Below are 22,034 nucleotides of genomic sequence, written 5' to 3'. Positions count from 1 at the left end.
TCTTCTTTCTCAGTGAATGTGCCCCGCGCTACGCTCTTGTGGAAGAATGTTTAGGTCACATTTGTGGTGTTCTTCCCACCAGTCCCTGGGGGGGCAATGTTGGAGGGTGTGGGGGGAGGGTGTTTGTTGTTCAGATCCCCCTCCTAATGGCTCAATGATAAACCTGAACTTCCTATCTCCACCCTGGCTGACCCCCGTGGCATTCTTCTAATATACTGTTCTGGAGCACACATATACACACATACACCACACTCATTCCTGCATGCACACATTCACACACACTCAGTCATGACCTATCCACTTTACCTCCTTCCCTCTAACACATTATAACTGGCACACGTGTATGTTGATCTGAGGAGTGTTGTTGTAGCTAGATCCTCTCTGGTTTATTAACAAATGCAAAAGCCTACAAGTATAAAAAGGCTTAATAGGAGGATGCTACTAGCACAGCGAAAATAGTCAATGGAAGTAGAATGATGAATAGATGGCTGACTTTGTGAAATAAGAGATAGCAGACAGTCTTCTCCAACTTCATAAGTAGTGAGCACGTCCTTTTACTGCACAGTCTCCTTCCTGCCTCTCACAGAGCCTGGGCTACATGAGAGAGAGCAAATTAGATTTGAACCGTCTGAACTGTCACTAACCATTATGGGCAAGTTGTGCTGCAAGTCCAGCAGACGCACTTTAAAGTGAGGCTCTTAGCATACTGTAAATCATGCTGCTGGATAGAGGGTGGAGGATGACATGACACAAGGGCCTGATGCTGTTGTACTTGGCGGGATTTAGGAATCAACAACCCAGAGAGAAGTATGAATCAAAATGGTGATTAGGAGTGGGACCCAGGTGAGTGACTCTGTAGAACTGTGCTGTAGTGTACTAGGGAGGTACTTACACTAGGGCTGGGTCGTGTTCAGTAGGCATGAAACCAAAACATTTTATGATGAAATAAACAATGTTCTTATTGATAATACCTCTTTCGATTCAAAAATATTTTTTCTATTTCATGCCTACTACAGTGATTTGGTAACGTGGTTCTAGTGCCATTAGAGGTTGTACAGAAAGTACTGTGATTGTAGGCTACTAGCTATAGTGGAAAAGGTAGAACTGACCTATTGGAGCAGATGTCACTGTACAGGTGTGTGCTTGTGCATCTGTTTGAATAATGTATGTTACTGTTTCTTCCCCCCACCAGGCAGAGTATGAGGTCAGTCCAGATGAGAAGAGGAGGGAGTGTGCTCAGGAGCTCCTAGACAAGTACTTCAGTCCAAAGGTACAGTAGAATAACCTATTCTCAGGCAATGAGTGATTTCATGTCAAATATTCAATAATGTTGATGTGTGGTTTCCCAGAACCAGACTAAACCTATTCCTGGACTAAAAATCACTTTCAATTGAGATACTCCATCGAGCATGCTTTTTAATCCAGGAGTGGGCTTAATCTGGGCCTATGATGTCATATATACGTAATTCACGTTGTATTGTGTTCCATCTCCCTGTAGTCAGAGGATCACATTCCTGAGTTGGGGGAGGACATGGTGGGTCAGTTTACAGAGAGGCTGGAGCAGGAGCCCTGTAAAGAACTCTTCAATGAGTGCACCAGGTGAGTCTGTCTCTCAACACAGAAACACAGTAACAGAGAATACACTAACATATAATACTTACTCAGCATATGGGATGTATTCAAGATCAGAAAAGGTAGATATTTTAAGATCATTTCACCATTATTCAACAAAGGAAGTCAATTAAGAATAAAGGGTAATTTTCAGTGAGTTTTCCTATAAACTGTCTACTGCATTGTGCAACATCCTCTGAACAGTTGTCCACACTGGGCGTGTCAATAGCATGTTGATGGTATGTGGCTGCTGATGAATATTGTTCTATTTAATCACCCTTAGCCACTTCAATCACCCGGCATTCCGCTCAGCATTGTTTCTATTTTTTAACATTCTCACAACTGTTCCAACAACACTACGACCCTGAACAGACCTTTTGTGTCATTGCTGCCTCTGGTTGTGGTTAATGAGTGTTTAGATGTGAACTGATGTTTGGGGTATAGTAGTCAGAGAGATGGGCCCATGGCGTAGCAGCATGGTATATGTGTAGGGCATGGGGGTCTTCTTGACCATGTGACCTGACCAGGAAGAACTCTGGGCCTTAGGAGAGACCTAAGGCCCAGTTAGTGGGCTGTCTATTTTCTGACTGCCTTCTGTCTCTCTGTCCTCTGTTTTAGACTGATCCATGACTACCTGAGTGTGGCTCCCTTCGCAGACTACATCAACAGCATGTACTATAACCGATTCCTGCAGTGGAAGTGGCTGGAGAGGTACAGACAGACAGACAGAAAGACAGACAGACAGACTGACAGACAGACAGACAGACAGACAGACAGACAGACAGACAGACAGACAGACAGACAGACAGACAGACAGACAGACAGACAGACAGACAGACTGAGAAAACCCCTACACAGCGCGAGTGATTAAATGTCACTGTTACTTGACACCGCCTCCATATACAGTGCCTTCAGAAAGTATTCAGACCCCTTGACTTTTTCCACATTTTGTTATGTTAGTCTTATTCTAAAATTGACTAAATTGTTTTTTCCCCTCATCAATCTACACACAATACCCCAAAATGACAGAACAAAAACAGGTTTGTAGAACGTTTTTCTAATTTATCTATTTTTTTAAACAGAAATATCACATTTACATAAGTATTCAGACCCTTTACTCAGTACTTTGTTGAAGCACCTTTGGCAGTGATTACAGCATTGAGTCTTCTTGGGTATGACGCTACAAGCTTGGCACACCTGTATTTGGGGAGTTTCTCCCATTCTTCTCTGCAGATCCTCTCAAGCTCTGTCAGGTTAGATGGGGAGCGTTTCTGAACAGCTATTTTCAGGTCTCTCCAGAGATGTTCGATCAGGTGCAAGTCCGAGCTCTGGCTGGGCCTTTCAAGGACATTCAGAGACTTACCCCGAAGCCACTCCTGTGTTGTCTTGGCTGTGTGCTTAGGGTCCTTGTCCTGTTGGAAGGTTGACCTTCGCCCCAGTCTGAGGTCCTGAGCGCTCTGGAGCAGGTTTTCATCAAGGATCTCTCTGTACTTTGCTCCGTTCATCTTTCCCTCGATCCTGACTAGTCTCCCAGCCCCTGCCGCTGAAAAGCATTCCCACAGCATGATGCTTCCACCACCATGCTTCACCGTGCCAGGTTTCCTCCAGATGTGATGCTTGGCATTCAGACCAAAGAGTTCAATTTTGGTTTCATCAGACCAGAGAATCTGTTTCTCATGGTCTGAGAGTCTTTAGGTGCCTTTTGGCAAACTCCAAGCGGGCTGTCATGTGCCTTTCTGAGGAGTGGCTTCCATCTTGCCGCTCTACCATAAAGGCCTGATTGGTGGAGTGCTGCACAGATGGTTATCATTCTGGAAGACTCTCCCATCTCCACAGAGTAACTCTATAGCTTTATCAGAGTAACCATGGGCTTCTTGGTCACCTCCCTGACCAAGGCCCTTCTCCCCCGATTGCTCAGTTTGCCCATGCGGCCAGCTCTAGGAAGAGTCTTGGTGGTTCCAAACTTCTTCCATTTCAGAATGATGGAGGCCACTGTGTCTTGGGGACCTTCAATGCTGCAGAAATGTTTTGCTACCCTTCCTCAGATCTGTGCCTCGACAAAATCATGTCTCAGAGCTCTACAGACAATTCCTTCGATCTCATGACTTGGTTTTTGCTCTGAGATGAACTGTCACCTGTGGGACCTTATATGAACAGGTGTGTGCCTTTGCAAATCATGTCCAATCAATTGAATTTACCACAGGTGGACTCAAATCAAGTTCTAGAAATATCTCAAGGATGATCAATGGAAACAGGATGCACCTGAGCTTAATTTCGAGTCCCATAGCAAAGGGTCTGAATACTTATGTAAATAAGCTATTTCTGTTTTTGTTTTTTATACATTTGTAAACATTTCGAAAAACCTGTTTTCGCTTTGTCATTGTGTGTAGATTCCGCTCAATACGGAAGTGGTCAGATGATGCAGATTCTAAGCTACATAACTGTTTTGCTAGCACAGACTGGAACATGTTCCAGACGACTGTGACCAACTGGCAAGTGTCTTCACTGACATTTTCAACCTGTCCCTGACCGAGTCTGTTAAACCAGCATGTTTCAAGCAGATCACCATAGTCCCTGTGCCCAAGAACACTAAGGTAACCTGCCTAAAGGACTCCTGACCTGTAGCACTCATGTCTGTAGCCATGAAGTGCTTTCAAAGGCTGGTCATGGCTCACAACACCATTATCCCAGAAACCCTAGACCCGCTCCAATTTGCATACCACCCCAACAGATCCACAGACGATGCAATCTGTATTGCACTCCACACTGCCTTTTCACACCTGGACAAAAGGAACACCTACGTGAGAATGTTTTTCATTGACTACAGCTCAGCGTTCAACATCATAGTGCCCTCAAAGCTCATCGCTAAGCTAAGGACCCTGGGACTAAACACCTCCCTCTGCAACTGGATCCTGGACTTCCTGACGGGCTGTCTCCAGGTGATAAGGGTAGGTAACAACAAATATGCCACGCTGATCCTAAGTCCCCTCCTGTTCACCCATGACTGCATGGTCAAGCATGACTCCAACACCATCATTAAGTTTGCCGACAACACAGCAGCGGTAGGCCTGGTCACGGCAACGATGAGCCAGCCTATAGGGAGGAGGTCAGAGACCTGGCAATGTGGTGCCAGGATAACAACCTCTCCCTCAATGTGAACAAGACAAAGGAGATGATTGTGGACTACAGGAAAAGGAGGGCCAAGCACTCCCCCATTCTCATCAACGGGGCTGTTGTGGAGCAGGTTGAGAGCTTCAAGGTCCTTGGTTTTCACATCCCCAATTAATTATCATGGTCCACACACACCAAGACAGTTGTGAAGAGGGCACGACAATGCCTATTCCCCCTCGGGAGACTGAAACGATTTAGCATGGGTCCTCAGATCCTCAAACAGTTCTTCAGCTGCACCATCGAGAGCATCCTGACTGCTTGCATCACCGCCTGATATGGCAACTGCTCGGCCTCCGACCGCAAGGCACTACAGAGGGTAGTGCGTACGGCCCAGTACATCACTGGGGCCAAGCTTCCTGCCATCCAGGACCTCTATACCAGGCGGTGTCAGAGGAAGGCCCTAAACATTGCCAATGACTCCAGCCACCCTAGTAATAGACTGTTCTCTCTGCTACCGCACGGCAAGCGGTACAGGAGCGACAAGTCTAGGTCCAAAAGGCTTCTTAACAGCTTCTACCCCAAACCATAAGACTCCTGAAGGGCTAATCAAATGGCTGCCCGGATTATTAGCATTATTGTTGCTCTTTAATTATTATTATTATTTTTTTTTTTAATTACTTCTGTTTATTTTTGTAAATACTTTCTTAACACTTATTTTTCTTAAAACAACATTGTTGGTTAAGGGCTTGTAAGTAAGCATTTCACTGTAAGGTCTACTGCCTGTTGTATTCGGGGTATGTGACAAATAACATTTGATTTGATTTGCTGAGAAAATAATATTTAATCCATTTTAGAATAAGGCTGTAACGTAACAAAATGTGGAAAAAGTCAAGGGGTCTGAATACTTTCCGAAGGCACTGTACCCTCTACCACTTAGTGGGGCTGTGTCTTTTGTCACTCAGCTTAGTGTACAAAACATTAAGACATTTGTTGGGGCATGGACTCTACAAGGTGTCAAAAGCTTTCCATAGGGATGCTGGCCCATGTTGACGCCAATGCTTACCAATAACCGGGAGGTTAGTATGTCTTGGGGCCATGATCTTTGATCATGATATCCGTAATCATGGCAGTGTTCACATTAATGTAAAGTGTTGAGAAGCATATTCTATTCTTATTTACAATAAAAGTGACTCCAAAAATGACACTACATGATTTACCATTCATTTCTATGGGGCACAAACTAATCAGAAACACAACCAAAACAAACTGCAAATGCATTCAGCAAGATTGTAGAGTCGCAACCTTTATGTAGTTATTGCGTGCTTGGAATATGGGAACAAATACTAAACTTTTGACTACTTTATTGATAAAAAAATGTTACTAATTAAACCAAAACTATTTTTCTGAGCAATTTGTATTATTATAAAATATCGTAACATCCCAATTGTTTTGAGCATACAATATAGCTCAGTATTTCAATTATTTATTTTATACAGTCATTATTGCACATTCCAGTTTTGGTATTGTTCATATCCATACTCATGCTTGTCCTATATTTAAAGACCTTTATCCCAGCAGGCCAATCATGCATGGGATGCAAATAAGTATTTTGGGGAACAGATTTATTTATGTAAATACATGAGTCCTGGTCTCTATATTTAATACATTAGCAAACAGAACACGTCTCCAGTCTCCAGCCTATCAGAGGCAAGGCTTCTGCAATGGTCTTCCTATAAGAGTCATCGGTGTGACTAAAGAGATAAGTTTAACCTTACTCTTTCATCACGGAGTGTATCCCAAATGGCACCCTATTCCCTTTTTATAGTGCACACCGTTTGACCAGGGCCCATAGGGCACTAGTCAAACGAAGTGCACTATATAGGGAATAGTGTCCCATTTGGGATGCAACTTTGACTCACAGTAAATAAGCCAACACTTTGTTAAAGCTTTAAGAAAGTAGTCCTATCTGGTCTTTGGTGTTGGGCCGAACTCAAGTCCATTTACAAGATAAGACAGAACGTATTAAACAAGAGGGTTTTATTCTCCTATTGCTGTCCTTTGACAGAATAGTGTTTTTAAAGCAAACCTTTTGTAAAAGTGACTTACAAAGTCAAATGTGTATGTTCAGATGCATTGCTGCTGTACAGTCAATGTATGTCGATAAAGTTGAGCACATTTTCCCACAAGGGACAATAAAGTTGTTGTTTTGTATTGTGTTGACCCTTTTTCTGTGTTCTCACAGGCAGCCAGTCACTAAGAACACATTCCGACAGTACAGGGTATTAGGGAAGGGAGGCTTCGGTGAGGTAAGGTCTGCCTCTGTGTCTATGTCTCCTTAACTAAAGCTTCCTTTCATTTAGAATTATATTTTACAAGTGGATAATAATAAATAAAGATAGTGGTGTCTTATAATCTTCATCATCAGACCCTCAAAGGGATGAATTTATAAATGATCAACGAGGACCAACAAAGACCTCAGTGTGGATGTGATTTGATGGGCCCATAACGTAATTATCAACTGTGTCTTTGTGTGTTTTTGGGATACAAGGGCCATTAACTGGTGTCCTCTTGAGCTCTCCTCATGTGAAATGGCCTGAGCCATGGTCATGCCTCCATGACAGTGTATTTACTGGGAGAGAGTAGACATTGTGGTGTTCAACTATGAAAAACCTACAATATGCAGATAACTTGCCTTCTCTATTTATCTTCTCCCTCTCTCTCTCTGTCTCTCTTTCATCCACTCTTCATGTCAGGTGTGTGCGTGCCAGGTGCGTGCCACAGGGAAGATGTACGCATGTAAGAAGTTGGAGAAGAAGAGGATCAAGAAGAGGAAAGGAGAGTCCATGGCCTTGAATGAGAAGCAGATTCTAGAGAAAGTCAACAGTAGGTTTGTAGTAAGTATATGAGCTACCCACTTACCTCCTACTATGTGTCACATTATGTATAATATATGTACAGTTGAAGTCTGAAGTTTACATACACTTAGGTTGAAGTCATTAAAACTTGTTTTTCAACCACTCCATACATTTCTTGTTAACAAACTATAGTTTTGGCAAGTCGGTTAGGACATCTACTTTGTGGATGACACAAGTAATTTTTCCAACAATTGTTTACAGACATATTATTTCGCTTATAATTCACTGTATCACAATTCCAGTGGGTCAGAAGTTTACATACACTAAGTTAACTGTGCCTTTAAACAGCTTGGAAAATTCCAGAAAATGATGTCATGACTTTAGAAGCTTCTGATAGGCTAAATGATATAATTTGAGTCAATTGGAGGTGTACCTGTGGACGTATTTCAAGGCCTACCTTCAAACTCAGTGCCTCTTTGCTTGACATCATGGGAAAATCAAAAGAAATCAGCCAAGACATTAAAAAAATTGTAGACCTCCACACGTCTGGTTCATCCTTGGGTGCAATTTCCAAATGCCTGAAGGCACCACGTTCATCTGTACAAACAATAGTACGCAAGTATAAACACCATGGGATGACACAGCCGTCATACCACTCAGGAAGGAGACGCATTCTGTCTCATAGAGATAAACATACTTTGGTACGAAACGTGCAAATCAATCCCCGAACAACACCAAAGGACCATGTGAAGATGCTGGAGGAAACAGGTACAAAAGTATCTATATCCACAGTAAAACGAGTCCTGTATCGACTTCACCTGAAAGGCTCCTCAGCAAGGAAGAAGCCACTGCTCCAAAACCGCCATTAAAAAAAGCCAGACTACGGTTTGCAACTCCACATGGGGACAAAGATTGTACTTTTTGGAGAAATGTCCTCTGGTCTGAAAAATAGAACTGTTTGGCCATAATGACCATTGTTATGTTTGGAGGAAAAAGGGGGAGGCTTGCAAGCCGAAGAACCATCCCAACCGTGAAGCACGGGGGTGGCAACATCATGTTGTGGGGGTGCTTTGCTGCAGGAGGGACTGGTGCACTTCACAAAATAGATGGCATCATGAGGCAGGAAAATTATGTGGATATATTGAATCAACATCTCAAGACATCAGTCAGGAAGTTAAAGCTTGGTCGCAAATGGGTCTTCCAAAGGACAATGACCCCAAGCATACTTCCAAAATTGTGGCAAAATGGCTTAAGGACAACAAAGTCAAGGTATTGGAGTGGCCATCACAAAGCCCTGACCTCAATCGTATAGAAAATGTGTGGGCAGAACTGAAAAAGTGTGTGCGAACAAGGAGGTCTACAAACCTGATTCAGTTACACCAGCTCTGTCAGGAGGAATGGGCCAAAATTCACCCAACTTGCTCCCACAGTTGATTTCTTCAAACCAAGCTGCTTACCTATTGCAGATTCAGTCTTCCCAGCCTGGTGCAGGTCTACAATTTTGTTTCTGGTGTCCTTTGACAGCTCTTTGGTCTTGGCCATAGTGGAGTTTGGAGTGTGACTGTTTGAGGTTGTGGACAGGTGTCTTTTATACTGATATCAAGTTCAAACAGGTGACAATGATCCCAAACACACCGCCCGGGCAACGAAGGAGTGGCTTCGTAAGAAGCATTTCAAGGTCCTGGAGTGGCCTAGCCAGTCTCCAGATCTCAACCCCATAGAAAATCTTTGGAGGGAGTTGAAAGTCTGTGTTGCCCAGCAACAGCCCCAAAACATCACTGCTCTAGAGGAGATCTGCATGGAGGAATGGGCCAAAATACCAGCAACAGTGTGTGAAAACCTTGTGAAGACTTACAGAAAACGTTTGACCTCTGTCATTGCCAACAAAGGGTATATAACAAAGTATTGAGATAAACTTTTGTTATTGACCACATACTTTTTTTCCACCATAATTTGCAAATAAATTCATTACAAATCCTACAATGTGATTTTTCTGGATTTTTTTTTCTAATTTTGTCTGTCATAGTTGAAGTGTACCTATGATGAAAATTACAGGCCTCTCTCATGTTTTTAAGTGGGAGAACCTGCACAATTGGTGGCTGACTAAATACTTTTTTTGCCCCACTGTATGTCCAAACTTTTGACTGGTACTGTATGTAATATACACTGAGTGTACAAAACATTAAGAACACCTTCCTAATATTGAGTTGCTACCATACCCTGTTCAAAGGCACTTAAAATCTTTTGCCTTGCCCAGTCATCCTCTGGATGGCACACACACAATCCATGTCTCAATTGTCTCAAGGCTTAAAAATCTTTCTTTAACATGTCTCCACCTCTTCATCTACGCTGATTGAAGTGGATTTAACAAGTGACATCAATAAGGGATCATAGCTTTCCCCAGGCTTCACCTGGTCAGTCTGTCTTGGAAAGAGCAGGTGTTATTAATGTTTTTTATTGTAATTCAACTGAACTACATTCATATATGATGCACCACTTACTCATTTTTCCTTATATAGATGTCAAGTTGACTGACCTCAATGAATTCAACTGTCGACCACAACTAAACTGTTGACCACAACTAAACTGTTGACCACAACTAAACTGTCGACCACAACTAAACTGTTGACCACAACTAAACTGTCGACCACAACTAAACTGTTGACCGCAACTAAACTGTTGACCACAACTAAACTGTTGACCGCAACTAAACTGTTGACCCAACTCAGCTTTTGACAGCAACATTAAAAATGTTGACCATTTGAGTCTAGATGGCTCTTCCAGACTACTGTCTAATAACTCAGATCATAATAATAATAATAATAAGAAGAAGAATAACACTATTAATTAAAAGATAACATCAGGGTTTGGTTCAGTTGGGTTTGTTTTCATTTCAAGTGACCCCACACATAATTTCAACATATTTTAGTTGTCCAAAATAAATGGTAGCCAAAAGTGGCACAAATGCTACTCTCCTTCTCCTACCTCATAGCTTTGTTAATTGTGTATATTAGAAGTAGTAGAAATATGATTTTCAAACTGGTCTCTTAACCAAGTGTCCTATTCATTAGGGCACACCATAGCAGAATGAGAGAAACGTTTTGCAACAAAATGCAAAAAAAAAAACACTTCTTATTGAACAAGTTCAGGTAATCCCTCCACATTTTAGTCAGTTATGTTTTGTTTTCATCTGTTTGGTGCCTAATGAATACGGCCATGTTGTCTGTGTGTCTTGAAGGTGAGTCTAGCATACGCGTATGAGACAAAGGACGCTCTGTGTCTAGTGCTCACTCTGATGAACGGGGGAGACCTCAAGTTCCACATCTATCACATGGGAGAGGCCGGCTTCGAGGAGAAGCGGGCTGTGTTCTACTCTGCAGAGCTGGCCTGTGGCCTGGAGGACCTGCACAGAGAGAGGATCGTCTACAGGTGAGGCTACACACAGGCACACTCACACACAGGAACAGACACACACAGAAATACACACACACACATACAGTTTACCTATAGAGGCATACAGATCTAGTTACACATGTACTCTACACACACATTTGTAGACCTACATCAACTGTACTAACACACACATTTAAAGACTGCACTAACAGTCTACTGTACTAACACACACATGCACACGCATGCACAGACGCACACACACACACACGCACACACACACGCACACACACACGCACACACACACACACACACACACACACACACACACACACACAAGGCTATTCTGATAGAATGGTTCAGCGGGTACTTTATGGAGCATATTTAGTGTTTACACAACTATCAGCTTACAAGAGTGGATGGAGAGAGAGATAGATAGGAGGGAGTGAGATTGGGAGAACGATAGATGGCAAGATGTTGGGAGAGAGAAAGAGAGACAAAGGAAGACACAGAACAGAGAGCTTTCAAAGTTTTGTAAATCTGTCTGTCAGCTGCTCACAAGGCTGATGGAAGAGAGAGAAGTTAGTTATTGGTTTTATAACTCCTGGTATTGCTGTCTTTTTCCAGGGACCTGAAGCCTGAAAACATACTATTGGATGACCATGGTGAGTAAAGATAGAAATGGAAATAGTATGAATGCCCACTATACAAGTAAATAAATGTTTTATGGACCATCCCTGGTCCTGGAGACCACCCCATGGTCCTGGAGACCACCCCATGGTCCTGGAACAATGCGATTGGTCCAGCCGAGCACTACTTTAAAACACTTGATTAAACTAATCAAGTTCTTGATGATTAATTGAATAATATATCAGGTGTGTTAGTGATGGGCTGGAACAAAAGCCTACACACACTATAGCTCTCTGTAACCAGAGTTGGTACAGTAACTACTGCCTTACTGCATGTGTGAACCGAGGCTGTCGTTCTGTAATTCACCAATAGGGGGAGTACATTGTCTATCAAAAGACCTCTCTCAAGACCGGAGGGTTCCAGCTTTCTTTCAAGGTTGTCAGTGAAGCCTGCGGCCACTGAGTAGTGCTCTTTAGCAAACAACATAAGGTTTCCAAGGTTTTCATAAGATCTGCTTTACTCCAGGATGCCCTGATATACATAGTCTGTGGTCCAAACTCTAGACTGGAGATAGCATGTTATATGACATATATATGAATGTCACAGCGTTGAGGTGTGTTATATGTAAGACCGTATGTGTTGTTTTGTTGCATCGTGATTGGCCATATCCATTGATATGCATAATCTGTGGGGATAGCATGTCATATGGCATAAGGTTAAGTGTCACAGCGTTGAGGTGTATTATGTAATGTGTCTGTGATACTGTATGTATGTTGTTTCATGTCATATTCGGAAATCTCGATTGAGATGCATCTTTTGTGGGGATAGCATGTGATATGACATAAGGTTAAGTGTTTTAGCATTAGGTGGTGGTGTACTGTAACAGTGCGTGTTGTGCCGTGTTCCTTTAGGTCATATCCGGATATCAGACCTGGGCTTGGCAGTCCACGTTCCCGAGGAAGAGACCATCAAGGGTCGGGTGGGCACTGTAGGGTACATGGGTAAGCACCATTCAACACCATTCAGCAAAAGATATTCAACACTTTTTTTCAAAAAACTGTTACTGTACTGTATAATGAACAGTACACATGTAAATGGTACTTTCATTATCTGTAATCATGTCTCTGGGTGTACGTGTGTCTACGTGTGTATACACGTGCATGCGTGCCTGTGGGCCGATCATCCTAATGTGTGTGTGTCAGCTCCAGAGGTGGTGAAGAATGAGCGCTACACATTCAGCCCAGACTGGTGGGCGCTGGGCTGTCTGCTGTATGAGATGATCGAGGGCCAGTCTCCCTTCCAGCAGCGCAAGAAGAAGATCAAACGTGAGGACGTGGAGAGGCTGGTCAGAGACGTGGAGGAGGAGTACTCAGACAAGTTCTCAGAGGACGCCAAGTCCCTCTGCAAAATGGTACCCGACTACAGTACCTCCTCATATTGTCAACAACATGGGATCATGCTTTGTTGTCGGTTGGCACAGGCATTTGCTTTGCATATCAAAATATATCTTTAGGGTAATAATTTATTTGTGAAGGCAGCGTCATGTTTTCAACAGATTTTAATTCATGACGTACATGCATGAAGGACTCTTTTATTCAGGTTTTCTATGGCTTGTAATATCATAAGCAAAGAAGGTTGTCTGTCATGATCTTAAAACTAATTCCAAACACATACAGCAGACCAGTGCATAATTCAACAGTATAACAATGTAACATATTTACTTTGTTGCTTAGTAACACTGCTGTCACTCTCTCATGTCTGCCCAGTTGCTGGCTAAAGAACCCAGTGAGAGGCTGGGCTGCCAGGGGGAGGGGGCTACGGAGGTGAAGGCCCACCCCATCTTCCGATCCATCAACTTCAAGAGGCTGAAAGCTGGCAGGCTGAAGGCCCCCTTCACCCCTGATGTAAGGAAACATCATGGTAGTCTTCTCGTATAGGATGAATCAGCTGCCTCCACTTGTTGATGTTATAGTGTATGTGCACGGATGTGTTTATATGCCATATGTCCTTATTAATCCCCTCGAGAGTAGTTAAGAAGGCATTGTCAGATCACAAGCACATGATTACATAAATGTACAGTGCATGCAACACAGGATGTTCAGCAGACATACATTGTTGTTTGCTTCCCCAGCCCCAGGCCATTTACTGTAAGGACGTGCTGGACATTGAGCAGTTCTCCACGGTCAAGGGGGTGGAGTTGGAGCCCAAAGATGACTCATTCTACTGTAAAGTGTCCACAGGCAGCGTGTCCATCCCCTGGCAAATGGAGGTCAGAGGTCACACAATAACACACGCACCAAAAGGAAGCACGCTGTACTCAATCTTTTCATCTATGAACCTGTTTCACATCACGTAACGTCCTGGACAAGTCAGTTAATTGTAACTTGTCTCATGCAATATGAAGACTCTCATATGCAGACGCTAGACACTATCCCCCAGGTATACAACCAAGCAATATTTAGGAATGGCCCAATATAGAGGCACTAGGTCAAGCCACAAAGATCCATATTTACTAAGGAGGTCAGAAAATATGTTTTTGTAGGCTTAATGGGGTCGTAGTCCAGAGAATACTGCAGGCTACTGTCTGTAGCAGTTCAGACGGACACCGGGCCAATTGAGATAGCAGTGGGTTATAAAAGTAACTTGCTTTGGCACCAATAAGACACAGGGCTCTGGTTAAAAGTAGTACACTGCATAGGGAATAGGCTGCCATTTGGGACAAAGCCTTAGAAAGTATCAAATTAAGTCTTCTGAATCACTGATGTGGATTTGACATCCGCCTGTTTTAAAACACCACATTTACTTTGAGTCATTTCAAAGAGTGCTTCCCCTTCCTATCAAGATGGCCTTCACTTTCATCATACTGATGTTCTGATCAATATCCTGGCAAAAAACACTCTGTGTGCATCCCAAAAAGCACCCTATTCCCTATGTAGTCCAGTACTTTTGACCAGGGCCCAAGTAATGCACTGTAGGTAATAGGGTGCCGTTTAGTACGCCGTCTCAAAGTCTTTTACCTTGACATGTCCCTTTATCAGTGAAGCTGTAATTTACCTTGACATGTCCCTTTATCAGTGAAGCTGTAATTTACCCTGACATGTCCCTTTATCAGTGAAGCTGTAATTTACCTTGACATGTCCCTTTATCAGTGAAGCTGTTATTTACCCTGACATGTCCCTTTATCAGTGAAGCTGTTATTTACCTTGACATGTCCCTTTATCAGTGAAGCTGTTATTTACCTTGACATTTCCCTTTATCAGTGAAGCTGTTATTTACCCTGACATGTCCCTTTATCAGTGAAGCTGTAATTTACCCTGACATGTCCCTTTATCAGTGAAGCTGTTATTTACCTTGACATGTCCCTTTATCAGTGAAGCTGTTATTTACCTTGACATGTCCCTTTATCAGTGAAGCTGTTATTTACCTTGGCATGTCCCTTTATCAGTGAAGCTGTTATTTACCTTGACATGTCCCTTTATCAGTGAAGCTGTTATTTACCTTGACATTTCCCTTTATCAGTGAAGCTGTTATTTACCTTGACATGTCCCTTTATCAGTGAAGCTGTTATTTACCCTGACATGTCCCTTTATCAGTGAAGCTGTTATTTACCTTGACATGTCCCTTTATCAGTGAAGCTGTAATTTACCTTGACATGTCCCTTTATCAGTGAAGCTGTTATTTACCCTGACATGTCCCTTTATCAGTGAAGCTGTAATTTACCCTGACATGTCCCTTTATCAGTGAAGCTGTAATTTACCTTGACATGTCCCTTTATCAGTGAAGCTGTAATTTACCCTGACATGTCCCTTTATCAGTGAAGCTGTTATTTACCTTGACATGTCCCTTTATCAGTGAAGCTGTTATTTACCTTGACATGTCCCTTTATCAGTGAAGCTGTTATTTACCTTGACATTTCCCTTCATCAGTGAAGCTGTTATTTACCTTGACATGTCCCTTTATCAGTGAAGCTGTTATTTACCTTGACATGTCCCTTTATCAGTGAAGCTGTTATTTACCCTGACATGTCCCTTTATCAGTGAAGCTGTTATTTACCCTGACATGTCCCTTTATCAGTGAAGCTGTTATTTACCTTGACATGTCCCTTTATCAGTGAAGCTGTTATTTACCCTGACATGTCCCTTTATCAGTGAAGCTGTAATTTACCTTGACATGTCCCTTTATCAGTGAAGCTGTTATTTACCCTGACATGTCCCTTTATCAGTGAAGCTGTAATTTACCCTGACATGTCCCTTTATCAGTGAAGCTGTTATTTACCTTGACATTTCCCTTTATCAGTGAAGCTGTTATTTACCCTGACATGTCCCTTTATCAGTGAAGCTGTAATTTACCCTGACATGTCCCTTTATCAGTGAAGCTGTTATTTACCTTGACATGTCCCTTTATCAGTGAAGCTGTTATTTACCTTGACATGTCCCTTTATCAGTGAAGCTGTTATTTACCCTGACATGTCCCTTTATCAGTGAAGCTGTTATTTACCTTGGCATGTCCCTTTATCAGTGAAGCTGTTATTTACCTTGACATGTCCCTTTATCAGTGAAGCTGTTATTTACCTTGACATTTCCCTTTATCAGTGAAGCTGTTATTTACCCTGACATGTCCCTTTATCAGTGAAGCTGTTATTTACCTTGACATGTCCCTTTATCAGTGAAGCTGTAATTTACCTTGACATGTCCCTTTATCAGTGAAGCTGTTATTTACCCTGACATGTCCCTTTATCAGTGAAGCTGTAATTTACCCTGACATGTCCCTTTATCAGTGAAGCTGTAATTTACCTTGACATGTCCCTTTATCAGTGAAGCTGTAATTTACCCTGACATGTCCCTTTATCAGTGAAGCTGTTATTTACCTTGACATGTCCCTTTATCAGTGAAGCTGTTATTTACCTTGACATGTCCCTTTATCAGTGAAGCTGTTATTTACCTTGACATGTCCCTTTATCAGTGAAGCTGTTATTTACCTTGGCATGTCCCTTTATCAGTGAAGCTGTTAAACTATGGATTTGGGGTTTGAGGTTGTGATCAGATTGTTTTTTCTGGTTCCAGATGATTGAGTCCGAGTGCTTTCAGGAGCTCAACGTGTTTCATACGGATGGGACAGTTCCCCCGGACCTGGACTGGAGAGGACAGCCCTCGCCTGCTCCTAAACAGGGGCTGCTACAGAGGCTTTTTGGGAGACAGGTTAGATCATCAACCTTATTAAACCTAGAACATCAGCGTTGTGTGTGTCACACAGAAGAGAAGAGGGAGATATCGTACATACATTCACACAGGACACCAGATAAGACAGGAGCATTTCACCAAATAGGACAGACTGACCCTAGCCCCCCGGCACATAGACTATTGCAGCATAGATACTGGAGGCTGTCACTGTGTCCCTGTCCGAAGATACCTTCGGACAAGGCCAACCAGGCTGGATATAACCCCGCCAACTTTGCCAAAGCACAGCCCCAACACCAATAGAGGGATATCAACAGATCACCAACTTATTACCCTGAGACAAGGCTGAGTATAGCCTACGAAGATCTCCACAACCGCACAAGCCCGAGGGGGCGCAAAACCCGACGGGAAGATCACGTCAGTGACTCAACCACTCAAGTCGAGTATAGCGAAAAAAGCCTGGCACGACGTGATGCACCCCTCCTAGGGATGGCATGGAAGAGCACTCGTAAACCAGTGACGCAGCCCCCGTAATAGGTCAGAGGCAGAGAATCGCAGTGGAGAGAGGGGAGCTGGCAAGGCAGAGACAGCAGGGCGGTTCGTCACTCCAGAGCCTTGCCGTTCACCTTTGCACACCTTTGCACACTCAATCATAGGACCTACTGAAGAGATGAGTATTCAGTAAAGACTGAAAGGTCGAGAACGAGTCTCGGTCTCACATGGATAGGCAGATCATTCCATAACAATTGAGCTCTATAGGAGAAAACCCTGCCTTCAGCTGTTTGCTTAGAAATCCTAGGGATAATGAGGCCTGCGTCTTGTGACGTACGTGTAGGTATGTACGGCAGGACCAAATTGGAGAGATGGGTAGGAGCCAGTCCATGTAAAGCTTTGTAGGTTAGCAGTAAAACCTTGAAATCAGCCCTTGCCTTAACAGGAAGCCAGTGTAGAGAAGCTAGCACTGGAGTATTATGAGCTAATGTTTGGTTCTAGTCAAGATTCTAGTATCTGTGTTTAGCACTAACTGAAGTTTATTTAGTGTTTTATCCGGGTAGACCGGAGAGTAGAGCATTGCAGTAGTCTAACCTAGAAGTGACAGAAGCATGGCTTAGCTTTTCTGCATTATTTTTGGACAAAAAGTTTCAGATTTTTGCAATGTTAGGAATATGGAAATATTCTTGATATGTTCGTCAAGAGTGATCAGGGTCCAGAGTAACAGTTTTATTTGAGACGACTGTACAACCATCGAGATGAATTGTCAGATCATGCTCCTGAAGCTTACATTATGGTTTCCTGTCTCCTTATCAATACTTGTCCTCATTAACTTATCTTTGGGCCTCCTGATAATTGCCTGCTCTCTGTCGCCCTCTGTCAGGACTGCTGTGGAAACTGCAGCGACAGTGATGAGGAGCCCACCAGGCTGTGACTGAGCACCCTCATCCCAGCCTCACAGAGGATCTCATTTGTTTACAAATTTTGCACATTTGTATTTTTAAGATAGTTCTATATAAATATTGGCATGTATATTTTCAATATATAGCCATAAAGTCCATGTTATTTAAATGTAATCATGATTCAGAATCCGTCCACATTTTCATGCATGGCAACAACAGCTGTGACCATACTGTCACCCCCACATCTCATTTGTTGATGTTGTTCTCAGCCGATATCGCAGGCCTCTTTTCTTTGTCTTATAAAAAGTGGTGACGGGGCTCAGATTGCGAACAATTTTTATTTTATTTGAAATGTATATTCAAAATATATATTATTAATATTTACTTCGTGCAATTCTAGACAATCAAATTAGGATATTTGTGTGAAGCGTAGGCTTAAAAGGCAATTGAAGACTGAGGTGAACTCTTAGTATGAGGTGATATGTACATTTTAGGGTTCTATCTAGAGACATTTGATGTAAGCCAAATAGATATGATACATATGTAAGTGCACAAGTGCATAGAAGTGTACCATATATGTGACCTCTAAAGTCCTAAATGTGTCTTCCTAAGAATCTGGGTTTAGGTAAAAAAGCATGTTAGTTCCCAACCACATTATGAGCTAGAGAAGGGAATTTTCTAAAAACGCCCTGCGTTATAGTACAGTAATTCAATTGCCAAAAGGGACCTTTTTGTAACACGTGGATAGCCGAGAATGGCCTTGGAGTTTCCTCTACCATGGCATCCTCTAGATTGCTACACTTTTGTCACAGAGCTCCTGAGTTTAATTTAGCGGTGCACTTATGACCAAACTGGTTTGTTTTAATCCTCAAAATATTTGAATAATTAAGTCCTTCCCATTCAAGGTGCTTCAGACCATGCTGCCTCTCTCTCTCTCTCTCTCCTGTCTCCTCTGCCGCTGTTGTACCTCATGTGTTCCTTTGCCATGCTGATGTGTGTCTGTGCATTATGTCACTCAGTGGGATTCTCCTTGCGGATGTGGGACTATAATAGGACTGAGCTCCCTGACAGACTATGTTATCCCCCGCTGAACCCTCCTGACCAGACTCTATCAGACTGAGGAAGAGGGGTCAAAGGGGAAGGGAGAGGTTACGGAGAGGTTAAGCCATCTCCATGGAAACCTCTGCACTCCCAACGGAAGTGAAAGAGACTTCCAAAACTCCTCTTACCATCCCCATCTCTCATTGAAATGTTGTTTTATTGTGTGTGATTCTCAGATGAACTTGTCTACATTCCAGTCAATACCGTACTGTACTGTGTAAAGTTATGCTACTTTTGTTTATTTAGCCATATGACTTTTTTTAACCGGTATAAAGTTAAAACCACAACAACAACAGCTCCACCGTGATACTAGGGCAGGACTTCTAGTCGGATTATTATGACTTTTCTTTACAATGTGCTCCTGAGTCAGGTTTACACATTGAGAGAGGAGGGAGGGCCTCTCTGTCTGTCTGCATCCATGTCACACCTCTGACACTTTCTTCTTGCAATGCACTGATGTTTTGTGTGTGTCCATATTTTACCATAACCACTAGACCAGTGTTTCATAAACTCTGTCCTGGGGACCAGCGGGGTTACATGTTTTGGTTTTTGCCCTAGCATTATACAGCTGATTCAAATAATCAAAGCTTGATGATTCGTTGATTATTTGAATCAGCTGTGTAGTGGAAGGGCAAAAACCCATACGAGAATGCCTTGGGATCCCCAGGACCTAGTTTGAGGAACCCTGTACTAGGCTCTGTCCTGGTCATGATGAGTGAACGTGCTACTGTACAAGGGAGTTCTTGGAACGTTCTCGGAACATCTGGAGGATGTCTAAATCTCTGTTAGTATTCCAAGCCCAACAGGAGAGCACAAAGCAACAGGTTTTGACAGTGGGTATGAGAACAGTTCAATTTACCAAACATATACTTGATTTTTAACTCTGTAAAGAATGGAATAGACCCACTGGGCAATAACTGAATTCAACAACAACAAAGAAATCTATGTGATGACGTTGAATCACCGTGGAAACTGATTGGATTTGCAAGAAGTCAGCAACGTCAGGGAATTCTGTACTTTTTTTCACCCAACTTTTAATCTAAATCCAATGACATGGTGACATTTTTTGTTGATTTCTCAACTCAATCAAATGTAAATCAAAACAAGGCAACGGTAAACACGTTGTCCCCACTAATGATGCTGCATCCCCTTGGGCCAATTAGTAACAACAATTCAAGCTCAAACGGGACAGGAGATATGCTTGTTCAAAGTTTGGAATGTCAGTTAAATACTATAGCGCTGTTCCCTATGTGAAAAGACTATCTGTGAAGTGAAAATGGCAGTTAACGTCTGTTAGTGCCAGACAGTCAAGTCATGGCCTTGTCCAGTTCGTGTGTCACATACCTTACTTTGACTTCAAAGGGTTCAGGGACATTTACTTACGCTTTTAATGTTTATCTGTGTGTTTGTTATATTGTGTTACACACCTTCTGTGATTCTTTCTACAAGCCTTTCTGGTGAGCTACAGCAGCTGTAAAAAGCTATTTGGTGGACCATGTGCTGAACTGAAATGCTAGGCTATGCTAATGCTAGGCAGTAAAACTGGTCGTGTCTTTAGTAAGGTGCATCCTTCCTAACATTATCCTGCCATCTTTATCTACCTGTACAATACTTCTACGTTTTATTTCAGTTATTTATTTTTTTATCATGTGCTCAATGTTTTTACCAATGTGTTCGCTTCCAAACTGCTTTCAGTGTTCTGTGTTCTGTAAATGTTTTTGGTGTGCCGCCATACGCTTGACATTTTGTCAACTATGTTCAAACTGCACTAAGCCCTCACACCTTGGAGGCACACTTTGTGTTACACTTCACTTGGAGAACATGTTTGAGTATGAGGTGGAGGGGGAAAAAGTATCTGAAAGTCCATACAGTGGGGCAAAAAAGTATTTAGTTAGCCACCAATTGCGCAAGTTCTCCCACTTAAAAAGATGAGAGGCCTGTAATTTTCATCATAGGTACACTTCAACTATGACAGACAAAATGAGATTTTTTTTCTTCCAGAAAATCACATTTGTAGGATTTTTTATGAATTTATTTGCAAATTATGGTGGAAAAAAAGTATTTGGTAAATAACAAAAGTTTATCTCAATACTTTGTTATATACCCTTTGTTGGCAATGACAGAGGTCAAACGTTTTCTGTAAGTCTTCACAAGGTTTTTACACACTGTTGCTGGTATTTTGGCCCGTTCCTCCATGCAGATCTCCTCTAGAGCAGTGATGTTTTGGGGCTGTTGCTGGGCAACACGGACTTTCAACTCCCTCCAAAGATTTTCTATGGGGTTGAGATCTGGAGACTGGCTAGGCCACTCCAGGACCTTGAAATGCTTCTTACGAAGCCACTCCTTCGTTGCCCGGGCGGTGTGTTTGGGATCATTGTCATGCTGAAAGACCCAGCCACGTTTCATCTTCAATGCCCTTGCTGATGGAAGGAGGTTTTCACTCAAAATCTCACGATACATGGCCCCATTCATTCTTTCCTTTACACGGATCAGTCGTCCTGGTCCCTTTGCAGAAAAACAGCCCCAAAGCATGATGTTTCCACCCCCATGCTTCACAGTAGGTATGGTGTTCTTTGGATGCAACTCAGCATTCTTTGTCCTCCAAACATGACGAGTTAAGTTTTTACCAAAAGGTTATATTTTGGTTTCATCTGACCATATGACATTCTCCCAATCTTGTTCTGGATCATTCAAATGCTCTCTAGCAAACTTCAGACGGGCCTGGACATGTACTGGCTTAAGCAGGGGGACACGTCTGGCACTGC

General features: G+C 42.6%; 1 protein-coding gene across 1 annotated transcript in view; it reads left to right on the top strand.

Annotated features, from left to right (window-relative positions):
- LOC110533606 (G protein-coupled receptor kinase 6) overlaps positions 1 to 21,249 on the top strand; it is a 44,917-nt gene extending 23,668 nt beyond the window's left edge. Inside the window, exons 4-16 of the mRNA XM_021617994.2 lie at positions 1,193 to 1,270; positions 1,499 to 1,599; positions 2,230 to 2,322; positions 6,965 to 7,028; positions 7,476 to 7,616; positions 10,816 to 11,006; positions 11,595 to 11,632; positions 12,509 to 12,598; positions 12,800 to 13,008; positions 13,364 to 13,501; positions 13,729 to 13,866; positions 16,661 to 16,795; positions 18,150 to 21,249. Of these exons, the coding sequence (XP_021473669.2) occupies positions 1,193 to 1,270; positions 1,499 to 1,599; positions 2,230 to 2,322; positions 6,965 to 7,028; positions 7,476 to 7,616; positions 10,816 to 11,006; positions 11,595 to 11,632; positions 12,509 to 12,598; positions 12,800 to 13,008; positions 13,364 to 13,501; positions 13,729 to 13,866; positions 16,661 to 16,795; positions 18,150 to 18,200 (1,467 nt within the window). The 3' untranslated portion in view covers positions 18,201 to 21,249. The remainder of the gene's footprint in view (positions 1 to 1,192; positions 1,271 to 1,498; positions 1,600 to 2,229; positions 2,323 to 6,964; positions 7,029 to 7,475; positions 7,617 to 10,815; positions 11,007 to 11,594; positions 11,633 to 12,508; positions 12,599 to 12,799; positions 13,009 to 13,363; positions 13,502 to 13,728; positions 13,867 to 16,660; positions 16,796 to 18,149) is intronic.
- Positions 21,250 to 22,034: the final 785 nt, after the last annotated feature.

Source organism: Oncorhynchus mykiss, chromosome 10 (genome assembly GCF_013265735.2).
Source record: "Oncorhynchus mykiss isolate Arlee chromosome 10, USDA_OmykA_1.1, whole genome shotgun sequence".
NCBI lineage: Eukaryota > Metazoa > Chordata > Actinopteri > Salmoniformes > Salmonidae > Oncorhynchus > Oncorhynchus mykiss.
This window is presented reverse-complemented; position numbering and strand designations above follow the sequence as displayed.